Consider the following 21,699-nt stretch of genomic DNA (forward strand, 5'->3'; position numbering starts at 1 on the left):
ACATTATTATTATCATCAGAGCAGCGTGCGTAAACAGTTGTGACCCCCTTTGTGTAAGGACTAACCTCTCATTGTTGCTATTTGTATCACTTCCAACAGCTTGATGAGTCCAAAGATTTTGAGGAAAGGAAAATGATCCGTGCAGCCATGAGGGATCTTCGCAAGAAAAAGAGAGGTAACAAATCCATTATAACTGTCATGGGTGACACAACGTCTCTAAAATGCGAACCTCAAAGTCACCAAGGCAAGGATGGGTTGTACATTGTAAACAAGCTTAGTGGTCATTTCCCAAATATTTCCATTCATTCTGCTCTTCAGAGGCCATGCTGGGGTGTACTCAAGAAGAAATTGGTAGGACAGGTTGGTTTGCAGTGCAGTTTAACAGCTAATATGCGTGCGTTTTGTATTTTGCGTGTGTGATGGCAACAGACCACCATCGTCCAAAACTTTGAATGCAATAAATCTCACCACTGTGTGTTGGCTATGCAAGATAGTTTGATGCAGGAGTCTCAGAGTCCGGTCCTCGAAAGCCCCTATCCAGCCTGTTTTCCATGTTTCCCTCCTTCAACACACCTGAATCAAATGATCTGGTGTGTTGGAGGAGGGAAAACCGGCCGGATACGGGGTCTCGATTACCGGACTTGGAGACCCCTTTTTTTTGACGCATGCCTCTTTATTTTTGTTTGTGAGATGTGTTTCTCATTCACCACATCAGGTGTTCTGAAACTTCGCACATCTAGTTCATTCATCAACTGATGTATGAAACTCTAAAGTGCATGACACACTCATTCTAAACTATCTTAACTGTAAAATTTCCAAGTAAAGGTTTAAATCATTTGGAACTTGAAAATAAATTTATTGTGATTATGTATGTATCGTCACTGTGATTTTTATTAATTTTTTCACATTAAACTCGTCAGCATTCAAAAATAATTATGCACTTTCCCTCAGAAGCTCTTATTTGTGGAAGCAAATGTTTTTTCCTAAATATCATCTCCTCATTCTGTTTTTGTCCACTGATTTCATTATTTCATTTCCTTTCCAGACCAGAGAGAAAAAGAACGTGAGACTCGTCTGCAGGACCTCCGGCAGCAGAGAGACGAGCGTCGTGCAGGAGTCGGAGCGGGAGAAGTGGTGATGAGGAAGGTGGAGAAGTCGGCTGATGGCTCCACCCTTAGCCAAGTCACCAAGACGGACCGCTTTGCTCAGTCCGGTATTCTTGCCATTTTGCTAAAATCATGCATTTTATTGAACCTGTTGAAAATATAAAAACTGTAACTGTCATACGAATGTGTGCGCCTAGATGATAGGAGCAGATCATCTCGCAGCACTGTTGTTGAGGCTAGTTATGTGCAGAAAACAGACAGTGAGTTGTCCTTTTTTTCCCCTCATTTAATCAATTCCATTCACACACTCCGTATTTTGCTTGAGTGTTTTAGTAACATGTCTTTTTCAACATTTTAGGAGGGACAGTCCAGTCTAAATCTTACAGCTACTCATCATCCTCCTCCTCTAATACAAGCAAAAAAGTTGGCAGGTGAGTTGTTAACCCTTTTGCACAATAATATCCCACCAGTGGTTAAATGGATGGAATTCATAGTTTTCTTTTCCAAAAGTAATAAAATGTACAAATTTAATTGCATGAGCCAAAAGCGGTATACAGTATCTTTCTTCAATTGGAATTAGGTTGTGATATTTTTTACCTTCTCATTGGAACCTCATTTTTTTTACACAAATGACTAAATTATTTATATCCTCAACAAATGGCTATAATGTGATTTTTGTGTTTTGTTAAATTGGTCAGTAATTGAAACAAGAAAGAGGTAAAATAGGTTATGTGGAGGGATTTTATTTATATTTAATTATTGACAACAACAAAAATCTCTGTCTTAAAGTATCCATACCCTTAATACAGCCATATCCGATATTGCAAGTATATAATTGAGTAGAATATACTAAATACTGTTAGAAATCAACTGGTTCCTTGAATGGTTAAAAAAATAAAGTGTTTGGTGAAAATTAAAATCTGCTATATTAATGATTTCCCAAATGTTAAAAAACAAAAATAAGTCCTTTTCAACACCATTCAAAGCAAAACAAACAAAAAACATAATTCAACAAAATGAACTTGCCCAAGGTACGAGTCATTTTGGGCTTAGCTGTACATCCAGTAACAAACAATTTGAGGATGCCCACCGGGATGCAATGTAGTTGTCAGTCACCACTTCACTCATCAAGTGTCATGCGTTTGGTTATTTCAGTGTGTTTGATCGCGAGGACGAGTCGTCGTCTCGCAGCGGCGGGTTGGCGGCGGTGGAGCGAAGGCAGGCCGAGAGGCGCAAGGAGCTGATGAGGGCGCAGACTTTGCCCAAGACCTCGGCCATGCAGGCCCGCAAAGCCATGATGGAGAAGTTTGAGAAGGAGGGAGGCAGGTGAGGATAAATACCAAGACAACCCAACCAAAGAAAGAAAAGAACTAGAAAGTATGACCTCAACTTTCCTTTTTAAGCCCGGGACATCAGGTGGTCTCCAAAGTAAACAAGGTGCAGCGTTCCACCAGCTTTGGTGTACCTAACGCTAACTCCATCAAGCAGATGCTTCTCGACTGGTGCCGTGCCAAGACCCGCTCATATGAGGTGAACCTCGCAGCCACGTGCTCGCCACTCTCCTTTCATGCCACCCATTAAAAGTCCAACTCGACCCGCTAATGCGCACAAGGCCGGGATCATATCTAACTACCCAGGGAATGTTTCCATCACTTAACTGGTTTTGTTTGTCTCTCCCCGATCAGCATGTGGATATACAAAACTTCTCATCCAGCTGGAGCAACGGCATGGCGTTCTGCGCTCTGGTGCACAACTTCTTTCCAGAGGCCTTCGACTACAGCTCCCTGAGTCCCAGCAACCGCAGGCAAAACTTTGAGGTGGCCTTCAGCAATGCAGAGTGAGTTGAAAAACGCAACCAGGTCGACTCATAAGAACACGGTGACGGCTATTTTCTGCTATTTTGTTTTTCCTTATTTAGCAACACTAACGAGGGGCCAAGAACAAATGTTGCAGCCATTGTTTTATTATTTTCAAATCTAATGGAAAATGTATTAAAATGCCAAACGAGTACAGTGCACTTTTTACACATTGAACAGCATTCCTTCTTAATACGGAGTGTCCTCAGTTCACGACAGTCCAAGGCTACCAACTGCACGCCGTAAGAATATGCTCTGTTAACGCCGTCGTTTTTTTCTCTCCATTTGATTGTTTCATATTTATGACTTCAAGTTTATTACCGTTATGAATGGCATGCAATGAACTAGTTTGCACAGCGGCATCTGAATACATGATCGCAATCCCATGGCATAGGAAGGCACCCTTAGTCGTCTCTTTACTTACAGTTTTTGTTAGGGATGTTTGATACCTTTTTTTTCCAGACAGATATCAGCATAACTAATCATTTCTTGAATAGTCACCGATACCACTAGTACTTTTGATTAGGAGTATCAAAATTAGTGTGTTAATTTTGACTTAATTTAAAGTTTCTTTAATGCCAACATTTTTTTTTTATGCGTGATTGACTGCCCCTTACTTGGAAAGCCTGTACTGGGGGATTTCTAGTCGCAACGCAGAAGACACGCCCACGTCAAAATTTAGCAGTAATAATAATACATATATTTGGAAAGAATGGGGTAAGCTGTATTTAACATTTTTTTTAAATGTGCAGAATTGCAGAAGATACTTCATGTTAAAGATTAGATAGCTCTTAATATGAAAAGAAGAATGCACTGTGCTGTCACTGTCTAAAAAATACAATTATGCCATCTAGTGGCAGAAAAATGACCAACACAAATCAAGATCACACTAGTTTTTTATAGTACAGTAAATCTTTTTATTTTTAACTAAATTTTCTGAATTATTATTAAATTACTGTATGAATGACTAAAATATGCAGCCATATTTCTATTAGTTTAAAATGTTTCCACTTTTATGCTAACAAGAGTATGAAAATTAAAAATATATATTTTATTGTACATTTAGAAGATATAAAATTTGTGTGAATAATTACCATTATAAAAAAAAAACAAAAAAAAAATACAATGACAGATAAGATTGTATGAAATTGATGGTGCTTTTCTATTCTAATATCTAGTTCCTGATTATAAAACTATAAAAATAGGGCCTGGTATCAAACTGATACTTGGTATCAGTACTTGTCTGTCCCGTTTTTGTTTTATGACCTAGAAGTGTTTGTTTGTTTTTTAATACATATATTTGTTGTCATGCTGACTCAACTACTGCAATAGTGCAGGGTTGTGATACACTATGGCACATTCTGTCTTGTTTGGGTTCCATTGCAATTGCAGGGACTAAACTCGGCCATAAACTGAGGACTGGTACAGAAACAAAAGAGACAATAACTCAAAATGGAAATGACTGCAAACAAATAAAAAAACAATAGCTTGATATTAATTATTATTGATTACCACTACGACTCCCGCCATCTCATCTCCTTTCAAAGATACACCAAGTCAAAAAAAAAAAAAAAACACAGCGTTGCGATTTCGTCTCTTTTCTTTTTCGTCTTCTTCCCACACTCATTTTGATTTCTCCTGTCATCCAACCATACCTGTGATGTCACCCATGTTTTGTGCACCACGTCCACACTGGTTTGTGATTTATGGACTGCCACCTGACCACAGTCACCACCCGTGTGCTTGTGTGTGGATGTGCACTCTTCACATGTGCTGACACCACTTGCATTTTTGTTGTTATCTGAACACACACACGACACACATGCGTATGGTTTTCTTTCCGTCACATTATAGTTAGTAGTCAAATTTTGAATGCAAAAAAAAAAAAAGGCTAAATGAGCATCGCCTGAAGTTTATGTCTTTGTGTATTCTATGCCACATGTATGATTTATGATGTTTAAGAAGCATGCCAACACGTCTACTTGTGTGATCACTGAGAATGTAATGTTTGTTTGTCTCTCTCTGTTTTTTGTGTCCACTGAATCTGTATCATGGCTGCTCACTGCATCATCTGTATTATCTCCTTCATGTCTTTCCCACCTGTTGTTGTCCTCCTCTTCCTCTTTTCTGTCCTTTTCTCTGCTCCATTCCTCGTATCGTCCGCCTCCTCCTTTCTGCCTGTCCATCTTTCCCGTTCCTTGCCGGGCGCAGGAAATTAGTGGACTGTCCGCAGCTGCTGGACGTGGACGACATGGTGAAGATGCGCGAGCCCGATTGGAAGTGCGTGTACACGTACCTGCAAGAGTTCTACAGGGGCCTGGTGACCAAGGGCCTGGTTAAAACCAAAAACTCCTCCTAAAGTCGCACCCCAGCCTAAAAGCGAACCCATGGTGAGAGAGGGAAAAGGGAAAAGCCTCACAGAGCATGTCTTGTTAAATGTACATGAAATGTCAGGACATTTTTTTCATGTTTGGGATGAGCCAAACATGGTATGCTCATGTCCCTTTGTGCATACTATCCAGACTTTGACTGAGGCATCTGGCCAGGTCGACGTGCTCTTTAAAACACTCTAAAAGGAATAAATGTATCACAGTGTTTCAAACAGACAGCTCCGGAGACAAAACAGGGGGGAAAAAAGAAATCGGAAAGCTTGTGTTGTAGTTCTTTTAATCAAGTGATAGTTTACATGTGTTTATGCATTAGGCTTCCAAAGCCTTTTAAAGATGCTTTTAAAGCAAGAATGGTTCATGTCGGTGATGGCTAAAATAGCGGGACTCATTTTACTATGTTGATGTTTACGTTCTCATGCAGGAGGGCAGACTGTATATCGTTGACATTTTTGATAGACGGCATTGTGGAGAAAGCTGAAAGATACAAACATACTGCCACCATGTGGTCAATATGTGAAGTGCTCACACGTGAACCTTTTGATAGTAGCTTTTGCGAAATGTTGTCTTAATAAAGCCAATTCTCAGTTTTATTTACTTTAGCCTATCCGTTCATCAAATAGAAAGACAGTGGTCGTTTTCGCTTGCTCTCGCTGTGTGTCGTTGACACCCCCCCCCTCCTCCCCCCTAGGACGTATGCCAACTGCATGCCGTTGCTGGAAGTGGAGGACATGATGATCATGGGAAACAAACCCGACTCCAAGTGCGTGTTCACCTACGTGCAGTCTCTGGTCAACCACCTGCGCAGGCACGAGATGGCCATGGGGCGGCCCTATGACCTTTGACCTACACGTCGTGACCAACGTTGGGCCGAGGTGTGGCGGTTCACACCTTCGCTAACGGACAAGGCAGGGTGGGTTGTGTGCGTGTGAGTGTGTGTTAAATATTTCAGTCAGCAGTGTTGATGAAAATGCCGTACAAGATAGTGTTAAAGGAGCTAACTTTTGAAACTTAACATTTTCAACACAACCATCCTTTTGGTTGCTATTTTTAAATTCAGCTGTATGCTAGTGACACACAGCAATATACACTATTTTTCTTTGTAACTTATTTATACATATATTTTCTATTGTAAAATCAGTGTCATCAGTCCCACTATTATTGGCGGTTAATGTTGGTACTTTCACATTTTTGACTCAACTTTGGTCACTTTAGTTTAAGTTATTATTCGTCTTCGGGTGTCATTTAGCATATTCCTATTTAAAACATTGGCACTGGGTTGTTTATTTGTAGTACAGATTCACATCGACGTAAGCTCAGCTGTCTGAAGTCTCTCAGTGCTACTGAACACAAACATCAAGTTTGGACAAAACTTATGTACTGTCCGTGTATGTCACAATGACAAATGATCAATGATCTTGCCACCACCATCATCGCATTTGTTTCTTCTTAATGGTGGGCAATTAGGGAAAAGGGACAACTCCAGCTGTGATCAATAAGAAAAAGAAAGTTACGGTGTTTTTGTTGGCCTGATGAGCTCCAGCTCTCAGTGGAAACAAAACTACTAAACAAACACGAGTGCGTGTGTATATTTTACAGCTAAAATAATTTTTAAGTGAAGATTTTGATGTTTTCATGTCTACAATTTGCAATGTTTTTGGTTGGATGAAACCAAATGTATTCACCCTTACTGTGTATCTGCGATATGTTACCCACCTAAGAGAAAAACTTTCCACAAAGCAGGGAGTGCTGTACATACTTGTAAGAGCGCAAACACTTTCATGTTTCTGTGCACTTCAATGTGAATTCATTAAAGCAGACAAACTGATTTCTGTGTGTGGGATTATTGCTCTTTGGGGTCTAAGGGGCATCATACTAGTTAACTCGCATTTGCTCTAACACACTGCTGAAGAGCATTCTGTATTAATCTAAGATGATTTATGATGAAAGCTTTCAGAAAGATCAGAAGGATTAAATGATGCACTTTGTGTGCAGTTCTACCCAGAAGCATAATTAGCATAATTTTGAAAACATATTTTTGTGAGGGGTGACTCTTTTCATACAGTTTCAAGAAAAACTTGTGAAATAGCAACAAAAAAAAGCCATATTTTTACAATGGATCTATATCCTATCAATAAATGTATCAAACATTTTGTTATAAAAAAAATAGGAGACAAAACTTGTTTTTTGGCAAAGACCCTCATTAGCCAATAATTAAGGTAATCCTGAATTATATTAATGATCGCTCCACATACTTTGGTGGGCCAACATACAAAATTGTATCATGGAAAAGTTCATTTATTTTGGTAATTCCATTCAAAAAGCAGAACTTTCATAGTTATGGGTTCAGGGCCCACCATTTGTGTTTTCAAGTATTTATTACACATAATTAGTGCTTCCAGCTCCTAAAACCCACAAAAACAGGATTAAATTTTTTTCTAGTAAGAACAAAGGCAGTGATTAAGCCAAAGGGGTTCCTTTTTGGAAAACACCCCCAATGCAGAACATTTGAGAAATTCACATGCCTTTTTTTTTTTAATTATGTTTTAAAAAAAAAAAAACTACTTGAAATCACTTAAATTGTGAGCCCCGAATCTATATGAAAGTTTGACTTTCTGAATGGAAATGTAACTTTTCCACGATATTTTTTAAAATCCTGTTTTTGTGGGTTTTATGAGCTGGAAGCCCAAATGATATAATAAAAAATAAACAATTACTTGTAATCACTTCAATTGTGGACAAAGGTTTTACTTTTTTTTTTAAAGGGTCTGTACATGCCTGTACTCACCCCAATTGTCAACTTTCTCAAGTAAAACCATAAAGCATTTGTTGGCAACATTTTATTCTTTTACAGTGGTTACACTTGAATCTTACTGCGTTTAGTAGCCAGCCCACCCACCAGTTACATGTAGCATCAGCCTCAGACCAATCAGCAGATTTTTAGCCTGCGGCTTCATTAAGTAGCTCAGTGGGTCGGAAGCAAATGGACACAAGTAAGGCAAACAAGACAGTCGACACATGGCGACAAATGGCATGAACTACATCGGTTCAAAAAAAAAAAAAAAAAAGTCAAGATTATTTTTTTTTGCAGTCCCATATTGGATGTAGCATTGTTATAGTTCAGTGCGCTGGGCCTCGGGTTCAAGCTCTGAGGCGGCGGCGTCATTCTGAGTGACCACAAAGGCGGTGGTGGACTTGGACGTTGGCTCATTTTTAAACGGGCTGTCTTTGGCGGGAGCTAAGAGGAACTCTTCTGGCACTTCGTCATCTGCATTAGCCTTTTTGTAGAAGCCCAGTTTGTTCAGAAGCTCGTTGATCTCCGAGCGCGTCATGTCGGACAAGGGGATCCGCTGAGGAAAACAAAAATGTGTTTACCATGACACCAATGATTAGATCACCTAGCAGTTGCTAAAAAGACAATGTAGTGCAATTGCAACCTGCCATCAGTTATTCACTGAGCATGTGCAGACATTTCAATGAACTTACATCAAGCTCTTCGTAGTAATGGTTCAGGAGGACAAGCTCAGGGTCGGCCCCAGGAATGTGCTTCATCACCAGGTTATGGCTGAGGGAGTCCTGGTCAAGGGCCGATGGATGTCCAATGATGATTACAGGCAGTACTGTGCACAAGGCTACTACTTGATTTGCTGTGATCAGTGCCATTATATCTCTAGATTGTCTCAACAGAGCACATTTGAAAAATACAGTAAGAGCACAATTGTTTGTCCCAATATTTGACAGTCTTAATTCGATTAAACTGATTATAATCCCTCAGGATTATTATGCTATTATTCCATACATCTCCTTTTTCAAAGTTAAATCTCATTTTCAATCTCAGTTGTCAAGAGGTTTGTGGCTAAAGGATACTAAAGCGGAATGTCCTCGACCACAAAGGCTTTGACCTGCACACAAAAAAAAGTGGACTTTCAGTGACATGTCTTCCAGAGATGATGAACATTTTGAACTCATTCACTGCCATTGACGACTGTAGACGTCATAAATTCATTTTAACATTTTTTCAATATTTTTTTCCACTTTTGTCAAGAGTATCAAAACCTAGAAAACATTTTTTTGTACATTTAGAACAGATATAAAATTTGTGATTGTGAGTTAACTAGTGAAGTCATGCGATTAATTAAATAAGATAAGAAGATTTAAATATATATATATTTTCTTTAAAAAAAATTGAATTGTAATATTTTTTTCCCCAATTTTTAATAATATATTTTTTTAAGAAAAAAATAATTAAAATTAGGGGCGTCAGGCCCTAAACCATTTTTAATTGTAATTAATCGCATGACTTCACTACTAACTGACGATTAATCACAAATTTTATATCTGTTCTAATACGATAAAAAAAAAAAATGGTTTTCATACTCTTAACAAAAGTGGGGAAAAATATTAAACTAATAGAAATAGTTCAAATGAATTTATGACGACTATTGCCGTCAATGGCGGCGAATGAGTTAAGGAAGGACATTTTTCTTATTGTGACATAATTTTACCTCTCTGAGCCTGTTCAACTGTCATCCACCACATGTCTGGAAAGAGACAATCATTAGAAACACTTGTATATTTCAACGCACGGACAATATCAAACAACCTGGCTAAAAGGACACAAAAGTGGCATTGCTTCTTCGAAACTGTTAACCACGCCAGACGACTGCGGGAACTCAAGTGCAAACCAAAGGGAATTCTAGGGGGCAATTAAACATCAAAAGCCTGATCTCTAAAAGGGATCAAATTTCCACTTTCCTTATGGACTCCATCTTGGATTACCTGTTTGACTGAATCCTGGCTACATAACAATATGCCCACCAATATGATTGCCATTGAAGGTTATCAATGTTTTGATTGTGTATCAAGTGTAAAAGCTCAACCAGGGACAGGGGTTTGAATTAAATTAAATTAACATCAGCTGCAAGCTTTGCTTAGACTAATAAAATGAAAATCAGAGGTGGATAGTAATGTGCTACATTTACTACTACATTAAATACATATACTTAAGTAATCATTTGGATAACTTCTGATAAGCCTATTGTGTGTCAATTGTAAACAAAGAAAGTTAATTGAAGACCATTTCTTGTGGCTACATTTGCCTTCAATATGTATTAGTGATATTGTTGGACAATCTTAATTTGCACGTTCATATTTTATATTTTTGAGTATTAGGCTTTTCACCAAATATGTTTTGGGCTATTCTTAATTTGTCTGTACATTATATTGTTGGGGTAAATTTAAAAATAAACCTAAAAAGCACTGTAACTTATACACTTTGAATTCACAGTTGTGCAACTTGTTGCTCTGTAATACGAAGTTGATCATCAAAGTTAACAGCAACCAGCGTTTTACAAAAAACAAAGCAAAAACATAAAGGACCATATCACAGTCAAATGTTGGACACGTACATTTCAAAGTTGTATTTTAGGTTCATTCTGACCAGAATTACCAAAATCCTTGTGACTTCGGAAACATTTCCATTCCTTCCTTAACTTTCCATGCCCTGTGGGGAAGACGCTCAACTTATTTTATGGAAACGTGAGATCCGGGTTTCGAGTTGCGGGCGTAACCGACCCAACAATAGTGACAGATAGCACGCTTTTGTTAAAACTATGGAGGCAAGCCAGTTACTGGCATTTCCCTGAGGAAATACCTCATGTTGCTTTCCAATATTTCATCCCACCTACACACGTCCTATTCTGCATACTATGTACAGTACTTTAAACGTACATATATTGCACGTAGGAACACGCTATTTTGCCAACACGTTGTTTTTTGTGCTGTAGCTGTTTAATACTCTTCACGCATGCACACACCGGCATTCTTTCACGCCAAACGCAGAAGAAAACATTAATTGAAATCATTACAGGTGGTTCCCCCGTTTACGACCGCTTCGGTACGTACGTCGGAACGCGGCGTAGTCCATCACTAACCTATGCTAACTACAAAGTCATAATTACAGCAAAATTGTGTATGAGGTCAATGTATATGTATTCTCGCTTCGTTCGTAACTGTCGAAATGTCGTAAAGCGAGAACCCCCACGGCCAAGCCGCTCTGATCTGTACAGTACCTCCACCCTGGCTCTAGCCAGGCCGTCCAGCTTGTTGACGTCCACCTCATTTGAAGACGCACAGGAAAGCAGACTGAGCAGCAGCAGCCACATTGTTCGGAACCAGAACCAGCGGCCACCCACAAACTGCTACGAACGCCGCGCACACCTGAAGATGTGCAGCAGAAGTGAGGATGAGGAAGGAGGAGCGGGGGGAGGATCGTACTTGGTGATGTCACATCCGGATCGCGTGCCACGTCAAAGGTTTACCGCTGGAAGAAAGTGGGCGTGGTCGAAGGAGAAGCTATATTTTCATTACAATGCAGTACTTTTTATTAGGTTAACGGATAATATAAATTATCTATCTATCTATCTATCTATCTATCTATCTATCTATCTATCTATCTATCTATCTATCTATCTATCTATCTATCTTGAGATAAATCAGAAGCCATGGAAAATCAGTGCAAGGAAAATATTTTAAAAAGCCTACCATGTACATTTAGTGTTCAATTGTTGTCTACAGATGCTGTATTACAATTATTTTTTTCGCCACAAAATTTGCAATTGCAATTTCGGTGCAGAATTCCTTTCTTTATGAAAAAAACAACAACAAATCAATTCTGCAATACCTATGACGTTGACGTTTTTTTCTTTCTTTCTTTAGTTAGAGCCATAAAATGATGTGGTAGGCCAGAACTGGCTCCCTGGGCCTCAAGTTGGACATGGCTGTGTGTGGCAAAGTACTTTTAAAAATTGCACCCAAAAAGATCGATAAATTTCTTTAAAAATAGCAAACACAGGCACACAAACACAGTGCCTGTGGCCCTGAAATTTCTCATTAATCTGTGTTCCTAAAGTTTTATCTGATTTAAAGCATTTTGGGGGTTTTGTCTTAATTCACACACAAAAACAAAAAAAAATCCAAATCTGATCTATTATGATTATATACCCCCCACCCCCTCATACATGGCACTATTCAACTGCACATGAGCAGACTTGATTCAGGAAGACAGCTGCAAAACAAACCTGTTGGCGCGGTTGTGAAGAAAATGAAGCGGCGTTACCCAATTGGGGTGGAAAAGAGGAAAAGGCGAGAGGTAATCAAACTTTATTTTTTAAAATCAAAACTGTTTCAATTTCAACCTTTTTCAAAGTGACGCCAAATATGGGTAACCAACAGCAAGACCCTCTTGCCAGTTGCAGTAGAATTGCTGTCATTGTCTGCAGTGGAGGATGCGGTAGCGATGAAAATAAAACTGCTGATCGTGTTGGGGCCCCATGAGATGACTCGCCTTGTGCCCCCAAATGACTAAATACGTCCCTGCCCGTGTGTGTCTGTTTAACCAGGTAGTGCTCTTCCTGCTTGTGCACTTCACCACTGTGACCACCAGGGGGCGGCGTGGTTTGAATTCTCCGCCGAATAAACGCCGCTGTAGCCCCTTGAGTTTATCTTATCTCGGTCCAATCATGTCCCAGCAGCCGGCGTTTGGTCCACCCACAAACAGAAGCCGTTGGTGCGGGCGCGGGGTGGGGGTCGTGCCTGTGCAACGCTAGTAGAAGGTGTCACTTGGCGGTGCAGTCACAGTCGCTTGTTGTAGTCGAGTGTCCTTCACCGGTGGTTTCCGGAAGCGGGCTAATAATAAGGCTGGTTTGAAGGACACTCGGTGGCAGGCAGCACGGCGGTGCTTGTGCCTCTTTAACACCCAGCGGGAGGAGAAGGAGGAGGAGGAGGTTGTGTGTTCGAGAGATGTAGCCTGCTGCCTGCCTGCCGTGTGTCTCCAGCATCCACCCCACCTCCTGTGCTCCCTCTGGCCGAGGACGACAGGCGGGCTGGGATGCCGATGCTGTCGCCAACAATCTTGTCTTTTAGAGTCAACCTGAGAAAGCTTTTTGTGTGTGTGTGTGTAACGTTTGAAGAACTATCAGGATTTTAAAATCAGCACAAAACAGGTGAGTGACGATTATAAACACCCGCAGGCGTGCCTACGTCATCTTTGGATTTATGGTGTAACTGTGTCTCGTCTGTGTGCATGACAATTGCACTGATGAGTCGCTTTTGTTGGCGTTCACATCTAAATGCAAGCTCATTTAACACACGCCAAGTATATGGAAAGCGGTTTCAGCATTCATTTGATATCTTTGATATCCACCTTAAAGGGAGAAAGAAATCACTTTTTTGTCATCATGACTTGACAGTACTGTAGTACATAAAAAAAACATGATATGTGGAAAGAAATCAACTGTCCCTGCCCAGACTTTATACCTCAAATTTAATACAAGAAACTACAATACCCGAGAGAAAAAAAACAACCAATCAAAGTCAGATGTTATTATTTATGTCTGTCGTGCATTCACGGGCACACCAGTAACGTTTACATATATGTTCCATTACTAAAAATGTGCTTCTTTGGGGTTACAATTCAGCTCACATATGATGTACTACTTTAAAGTAGTGCTGTCCTTAAAGTTAAAGCATTAACTAATTCATTAATAATGTATTAACGCAGATTAATCACACTTAATTTTGACAGCGGATGGTTAAGTTAAAGGTAGCACAGGTTGTGTTTGAGCAATAAACATAACTACATGCATTAAAGTAAAGCATTTAATATATGTTTGCGTATGGCATTCAGAATATTTGTTCATGTCAAACTATTGGGGTCATTCTCCCCCCTATTTTAAATTATGCAAGTAATTAACTGATTAGAAAAAGAGCTAGATGACGTCCTCTTCACACTAAATGTTGAAAAAATAATGCTCTTTAAATTTGGTGGGCAAAAAATGTTGATTAAAAAAAGCTTTTTTTATTAAGTGATTTATTGTGATTAATCAAAATTCTAAAATGTGATTAATCTGATTTAAAAAAATCTGTAATTAAATGACAGCTCTACTTTAAAGTCAAAATGACTAGTTAGTTAACTAAAACGACAAAATCTTTTAGGCTGCTGTTTAAAACGGCATACTCGCCTTTTTAAGGTCCATGTACAAGTATGCGCTATTGTCCTCACTAGAAGATAATTCTTTTTATCTGTTATCTTCAGAAAAACTCAACTAATCACTGCTTTTGCTCCATTTATCCACATATGTTGAAGTGAGTTGAGGAAATCTATTTTAATTAGTGTTTTGATGCCATCTTGTGGCATCAATAAGCAATTACAACCCTTTGGGAGGGTGTAAAATACACACAGGTCCCCTCCAGTGAATTGCAGGGGTTCGTTCTCATTGTGCTCGTACCAGTTTTTGGCCTACTAGTCCGCCAGTGGCCATTACTGGGTCCAACTAATAGGCGTGTGCCATACACTAGTAACCTCCACAACCCTACTTGTTGCACCCAAATGCCCACTAGTAGTTTTGCCTCACTAGTAGCATTCACTGCAATTGTACTGCTAGTATAAATTGTGCAAAAAATACTAATTACTAGTGAGGACAAAAATCTACTGACATGGACTTATCAAATAAATGCTCAAACAGCTTTTCATATTAATTGCAAGAGCAGTTCTGATATACTTTTACAAACTCTTTTTTTATTTTATTTTTTATAAATACTGTATATACAAAATGCATATACACACTCAAGAAGCATCATGACGGCACGACAGGGAATCAAGTGACTCTCATCCTCTTTGTCTAATCACTCAAATGTCCTTGAAGCCGTTCTGTAATTAGGCCGCATGAATACGTACCCGCCGGAGACGTGAGTCATTTTTTTCGCGATATGCAAATGAGCTCTGACCTGGGGTCACACTCTGGGTCTCGCTTAACGTGGATCTGACAGGACACATTTGCATTATGTACTGTATCATTGGTCAGGTGTTGCAAGCTACAGTGGTGCGCTCATTTAAGTTCTCTTATGTCCTGCAAACATTCAATGCAATTTCGTATCTGACTTGGTGCTCATGTGTGTGCTTCGTTGATTTTATTTGAGTTGAATTGGCCTTGAATATCGCTCAATGACTTCCTCAGAAGTAAAACGTTCCGAAGATGTCGTGATACTTGTGCAACGCTTTTGCTTTGGTCTTGACAGGAAGGAACATGTGGGCAGTGAAGCGACTCTTTGTAGATACTCAGCCTTTTGCAGACATGAGTGTACATAAATTAGACTCTTCTAGCTCAAGTTTCAGTCCACTTATACTGTGGATTTTAGTGCCTGCATCTAGGTGAGTATCAGTTTGACTTCCTTATCAGGTTTCCCTGTACATGATCTCGGTCTCAATAAGCTGTTGTCTGTGGATGTTGTAAAGTGTACCACGGGATTTGACTTTTATTATCATATCTATGATACGTGATAGGTTAAGTGAAGAGTGTGAGTGTCAATAGGTGTTAGTGTTCATGTGTGGGATAGAAGATGGATATTTAATTCTGTATTATTAACTAAATAGATTTGACATCCTGTCACTGATGCTGTGGCTGATCAGGAATATGATGCCCGAGTGCTTCTGTGGGTTAGGCTCTAGGACCTGGAGGAAACATTTCCAGCTGTGGCAGCATGTCATTAGCGTGAAGGTCAACATTGGTGCCCCCCCTCCCCCCCAGGGACATACGGCCCTGGAGGCTCTAGATGACAACGCTCTCTTTTGGCCGCGATGTCAAAATGAAACACCAGGCAATGTGGACCAAACATGATAGTCACTGTTGGAGACTACACTTGCACATGACAGTGTGACTCCACTGTATACACTCAACTGGACGCTTCATGAATAGTATATCACAGGGGTGTGCAGACTTTTATGGTCCAGGGAACTCCATATATAGGGGAGACATTTTTCCCAAGACCCCCTTATAATCTTAACACCAATTACGTTAACTGCTCAGTTCTGATTGGGGGGGGTCCAAAATGTGTATTATACTAAACCAGGGGTGGGCAATGTAAACAATGGAGGGGGCCACAATTTTTCATTAGCGCTACTGGGGGCCCCTCAATGGACCGCATACTTCCTAACCAAATATATGATAAAGACGCAATTTTAAATAGGACAAAATATGTGCACCACACACTCTAAATTTGGTCGCTGCTATGTAAAAAAACATTTTTGTCTTTTTTTTATTTTTATTTTTTTACATTTGTATGTTTTGGGGATGAAACTGAATGCAAACATCCCAAAAATAAAAAATAAATGGCAAAAATGGACATAAGTGTAAGTGCAACTTCAAAGGCATAGAAGCAGACAAAAATAACCACATATCGTTTTTGTCATGTTTAGATTCTGTTTTCCTTGTGTGTCTTCCTTGTCTTGTTAAGCGTGATCCTGCCCTTCCTCGTGTTATCCAATCAGTGCCCTCAGCCACTTGTGTCTTGCCCAGGTGTGTCTTGTTGTGTTGTTAGTGTTTGTGTATTTAGTCTGCTGTCTCCCCTCTGTCTGTGTGGGTTCATTGGTTTTCCCCATGTCATGCTGCTCGTTTTTTCCTTGTTAGTACCGCCCATGTTTTGGTTCATCTTGTAATTTGGAAGATCGCTTTTTTTTCATAGAAATTCAATTCCTTTTTTTTTGATTGGGCCTCTGCCTCCTCGCCTTGTCTTCCCGCGTTTGGGTCCCCAAGCTTCCCCCCCTTTGACAGTTTTGTTGTTTTTTCCTGTGCAAATGCATAAAAAAATTCCCATTCAAAGATGCTATAAAACTTTAAGTCCAGTTAAAGCGCACATTTGTAACATTATTAAGTGTTGACATCCATCCATTTTTTTGGAGGACACAAATTTTATAATTCCCCATGCGCTTCAAATGAACTGTCAACGGTTCTTGTGGGGCAAACAAAAATTGCTGTTTGTGTACTTTTGAAAGCAATGGTGTAGTCAGTGTTGCCAACTTGGTGACTTTCTTGCTTAATCTGGCGACTTTCCAAAGCCTCTTGGTGACTTTTTTTTTCATGTGTCAAAAGTGACTAGCACCAAATCTTGCGACTTTTTCTGGTGTCCTGGAGACTCCGACGTGACAGGTAACTTAGGGTGTTTGTTACTCACTCTCTGCCGCTCCCATGATGTTATTATTCATCTCTCCTACAGCGTCCGTTACAATTACATGCAAATGGTCTATTATACAAATGAGGTGATAATATCATTTAGTGACTTCTAGCAGCTTTTAGGACAACCAATAACTACTTTCCTTTACTGGGGAGTTGGCAACACAGGGTGTATTTTTATCTTCGAAAATATTTACAGGGCTACTCCGAGTGTTTGGCTCATGTCCGCCAGTTGCCCATCGGTGCTCTAAATGCAGTTGTGCACTAGAAATTCAGATACAAATTACATTGCGTGTTATCCGAATGTGCGCATGACTTCTCATTAACTCAAAAATAAAACCATCAGTAGTCATTCAAAGCTATCGATGTTGTCAGAAACCAACCTGGGGGTCTACACAGGACTAGATGGAGCTCGTTCCTTGAGTTACTCTATAGCCGCTCGCCTTCAGGCGGGCGCATGTAAACACCATGACACATTTGTTATGATCAAATTGCTCCACTCGCTCCTCTGCGGACGTGAGCAGAATAGGAAATGCTAATCTGTGCTGACTGTTCCTGGCGCGGAAAATACATTTTGCTTTGCTCTGTGACATACGTAAAAAAAAAAAAGAAGATCAGCTGTACTGAATATTTATTTTCCTGTGTGGCTTAGCTTCCATCTGACCTCAAGATGTCCTTCTGATGTGTTAGTGTTTCTTTTTGTCATTTTGCCCTTCACTGTGCATAAAGTGGATTTATTAAGGTCTGTCGCCATATTTTAGACACTTTACAGGTCATGATTTAAAGTGCCGTTTTATTATCTATGCTTGTCTATTAATATTAAAGTGACAATATGTATGTGAACAGCCAAGTCTTAACTGCTTTGAGTCTTGATGAAGACAATTAGTCATATGATTGAATACATGGAAGTTAGGTCAAATGGAAGGGGAGAGCGAGGATTAGAGACGGTGCAAGAGAGAGAGGGGCGAGCGGCGGATTAAATCTTGGCGAAATAGAGAGTGCCCCAAGGAAGCATTTCATGCCACAAAAATGGGACGCCTTGCTCAACTGTCCATCTCTCCTCTTATCATTTTGGACCCACCCACTGTGCCACTGCCACGTGAGCACAGTTGAATTGCCCTCCATTCTAAAGCCCTCCCCTGCTAAGAGCCATACATGGCAGCATGGGAACACGTTGCTCCAAGACAAAGATAAGAGCAGCATGTGGAGCTCTCTGCGTCAAGTCCCGGTCACCTTCTCTTCAAGGTCATGTGTAATCGTGACACAGTGCTGTTTATTTTTATTGTTTTATTTTTATCAGTTCATCATTTGTTACATAGTTTGGTTGGACACATGAGAGAATGAAGTGATAATAAAAAAATCATAATAATGCAAACTTACATCATTCTGCACACAGACTAATGGATCTGGGTCAGGTTGTCACAGCTAAGAAATCGATGTCTTCCTTTTAGTCTGCTGTATTGGTGAAGGGGATATAACAAGTGAGAAATTGGATTGCATCTTAGCGTCATCGTTTTCATTATCAGGATCATCATATTATTCTTAGATATATTGTAACTCTTACTTGGTTTTAATTAAAATCTCAATTATGTCTTGGCATTGTTGTCCCTCAGCATGGGATGGAATTATTATTCAAGGATTAAATAAGTTTTTGCCTGACTTAATGGGATTTTAAATTCCTTCTTTCTTGCCATTCTGGCTGTAGCTACTGTGTCTTCTTGTACCGTGGACTGGCTCAAGCAGTCCTCCTTGTGTTTGGTGTGTTAGTGTTTGTCAGGTGCTTTGAGTTGATAGGAAGTGACCAAGGTCTCCCTGGTTACTGCAGGAAAGGTAGATACGTTAAGCAAGAGGGGACGGTGTGCCATGTGCACAGGTCTTATCTTGTCTGCCACAAAACATGCATACTCGGGGTGTCAGGGGATTTTTTTTAAATTGTAATTAATTGCATGACTTTAATACTGTAGTTAACTCACGATTAATCACAAATTTTATAGCTGTTCTAAATGTACAATAAAATATTTTTAGTTTTCATACTCTTAACATAAAAGTGGGAAAAATATTAAACTAATAGAAATATGGCTGCATACAGCATTTTTATAATAAAATTGAGTTAAAATTTAAAATATGTACAGTAATGTAAAAAACGTGTGATATTGATTTGTGTTGAGGTCATTTTTCTGCCACTAGATCGCATAATTGCATTTGTAAGACGATGACAGCTCAGTGTATCTATCTAATCTTTAACTCATTCACTCCCAGCCATTTTCACTGAAGCAACCCCCTTCGCTCCCGGCTGTTTTACTGGATTTTAACTGATTTTTGCAATGCCCACAGAATATTGTGTTCTATTGCTATAAAAACACGGAACCTACCAAAAGAAAGATTAGAGTCTAAAGTTTGTTTTGATCTGTTTCCATTTTGTAGCAATTAGCATTTGAATATAGCTAAGTTTCATCATTATTCACAAATCTATTTAGAAATGTGAGTAAAAGAGCATTTTCTCAACATGGCCCTGGTTGATCTCTTTTGCTCTGCTGCCACCTGCTGGCTGTTTGTGTAATATCTATCATTTTATGAACCGTTCTTTGCAGTCGAGGCTGCATCAAAGCCTTCTGTATGCTCTAGCATAAAAAACAAAATATAAAGAAATCTTTGGGACACTTAAAACACTTCAAATAGAACGTAATTATATGTTTTTAAGAGCAAATGAGTTAACATGAAGAAACAAATAAAAATAATAAAATAAAATACAAATTGTAAAATACAACTTGACCACAAATCTATGCATTATTATTAAATGTATTACTGTTCAATTTTGACATGGACGTGTCCGCTACGTTGTTCCTGGAATTCCCCCAGTACAGGTCCTCCAAGTAAGAGACGGTCATTAATCGCGCGTTAAAGCTTTCTACAAATTATTTCAATGTCAACATTGCTTAATTTGTGTCTTCTTTGTGTGACAGAGACCACAGGAAATGGACCAAGACGACATTGTCCAAAGCCAGATGCCAATAGACAAGTTGACTGAAGCAGCAGACACGGTAACATCTCAAACTACTGCAGCACATCCTTCAGATCCAACATGCGAGCCCACCACTGGGCCGCCCGCTGCTACTGCCAGGCCTCGGCGGCCCCAGAGAAGTGCCAGAGTGGAAAGCTCCCTTGACGTATGCGAACCCAAAGCGGAACCCACACGAGGCGATGCCGCCCAGGGCGAATGCGATCCCGATGGCGCCGTGGCAAGTCGTACAAAAGCTGGCTCCAGCCCACCCGTCAGGGCCTCGGGGGACCGGCCTGGTCCACACGTCAAAGTCGGTCCAAAAGGTCCGGGGCATCACGCGGTCAGGGCCGCCTCAGTGCCCTACCCGCCTTTAAGCAAGTCTGTACCCCCTCACCTGTACCCTCACGCCCACAGAGCTCTGTCTGTTGCGGGCACGGCCGACACTCAGGCGCAGACTGTGGAAGATTTCAGGCAAGTTCCCTGACCACTACACAGATCCTCAATATAAGAATAGACTGACAGCCACAAAGGCATTCAATGCTGCGTACAAGCATTAGTCTTCTCCAAAAGTAATGGAACGGCACGGACAATTCCTCTGTTTTTCTTTATACTGAAGATATTTGGGTTTCAGATCAAAACACGAAAGAAAAAAAATATAATGTTACATTTTGATGTGTTAAACACTTTTGTTTGAAGCCACCCACTTTTCAAGTAAGCAAAAGTATTGGAATGGCCATTATTAAATTATTTAAAGTGAATGACATTTCATAGTTGGTGGCATAAGCCTTACATGCACTGCAATAACAATAAAGAACAATCAATATAAATAGCTAACAATAAATAAAATAATAATAAATAATAACAATAAAATAAAATACAAAAAATAACTAAATATATAATAATACAAGATAAAAATAAAATAACCTACAATAGCCTGCGACCCATCGGTGTCCTCTTCAAGTTGTAAAATGCATGCTCTGTTGGGTTGAGGTCTGGTAATTGATTTGGCTAAAATCTTCCAATTTTTTTCAGATGAAGTCCTTTGTTGTGATGGCACTGTGTTATGGGTGTTTCATTATGAAGTTGGCATATGGTCCAAACCCACTTGATACTTCTGATGCAGTGATGCACCATTAAGGCTGATAGTGTTTTGACCAAAAAAATACACACGTTTCTTTTTGTGTATTTGCTCTACATTTTCCACTTTAATCAGTTATGTGAAATAACTATTTGAATGAAAGAAAGAGATCACAGTCTGCTGTTAAGTATAGAAAGTACATCATGAATATTTGTGTTTCAAACGAGATTCACTGTCCCCAAAATATTTTGCCACAGATGCCA

General features: G+C 39.7%; 3 protein-coding genes across 7 annotated transcripts in view; 2 read left to right on the forward strand and 1 right to left on the reverse strand.

The window, feature by feature from the left end:
• smtnb (smoothelin b) overlaps positions 1 to 7,177 on the forward strand; it is a 46,344-nt gene extending 39,167 nt beyond the window's left edge. Inside the window, exons 12-21 of one of the 5 annotated variants that reach the window (XM_077561691.1) lie at positions 100 to 175; positions 319 to 360; positions 1,046 to 1,213; positions 1,304 to 1,366; positions 1,465 to 1,537; positions 2,262 to 2,432; positions 2,510 to 2,636; positions 2,792 to 2,943; positions 5,174 to 5,352; positions 6,041 to 6,190. In XM_077561691.1, the coding sequence (XP_077417817.1) occupies positions 100 to 175; positions 319 to 360; positions 1,046 to 1,213; positions 1,304 to 1,366; positions 1,465 to 1,537; positions 2,262 to 2,432; positions 2,510 to 2,636; positions 2,792 to 2,943; positions 5,174 to 5,321 (1,020 nt within the window). In that variant the 3' untranslated portion in view covers positions 5,322 to 5,352; positions 6,041 to 6,190. Of the gene's footprint in view, positions 1 to 99; positions 176 to 318; positions 361 to 1,045; positions 1,214 to 1,303; positions 1,367 to 1,464; positions 1,538 to 2,261; positions 2,433 to 2,509; positions 2,637 to 2,791; positions 2,944 to 5,173; positions 5,353 to 6,040 lie in introns of all 5 variants that reach the window. The other 4 variants (XM_077561690.1, XM_077561692.1, XM_077561694.1 and 1 more) reach the window with 4 other exon arrangements.
• A 997-nt stretch (positions 7,178 to 8,174) lies between these two features.
• selenom (selenoprotein M) lies at positions 8,175 to 11,605 on the reverse strand. The gene is made up of 5 exons (XM_077562541.1): positions 11,421 to 11,605; positions 9,855 to 9,890; positions 9,217 to 9,251; positions 8,836 to 8,914; positions 8,175 to 8,699 (listed from the first exon to the last, which is right to left on the reverse strand). The coding sequence occupies exons 1-5, from the start codon at positions 11,511 to 11,513 to the stop codon at positions 8,463 to 8,465; spliced, it is 480 nt and encodes a 159-aa protein (XP_077418667.1). The 5' UTR covers positions 11,514 to 11,605; the 3' UTR covers positions 8,175 to 8,462.
• Positions 11,606 to 12,895: 1,290 nt separating this feature from the next.
• inpp5jb (inositol polyphosphate-5-phosphatase Jb) overlaps positions 12,896 to 21,699 on the forward strand; it is a 21,290-nt gene continuing 12,486 nt past the window's right edge. Inside the window, exons 1-2 of the mRNA XM_077561926.1 lie at positions 12,896 to 13,352; positions 20,321 to 20,829. Of these exons, the coding sequence (XP_077418052.1) occupies positions 20,333 to 20,829 (497 nt within the window). The 5' untranslated portion in view covers positions 12,896 to 13,352; positions 20,321 to 20,332. The remainder of the gene's footprint in view (positions 13,353 to 20,320; positions 20,830 to 21,699) is intronic.

Source organism: Vanacampus margaritifer, chromosome 3 (genome assembly GCF_051991255.1).
Source record: "Vanacampus margaritifer isolate UIUO_Vmar chromosome 3, RoL_Vmar_1.0, whole genome shotgun sequence".
NCBI classification, from domain to species: Eukaryota; Metazoa; Chordata; class Actinopteri; order Syngnathiformes; family Syngnathidae; genus Vanacampus; species Vanacampus margaritifer.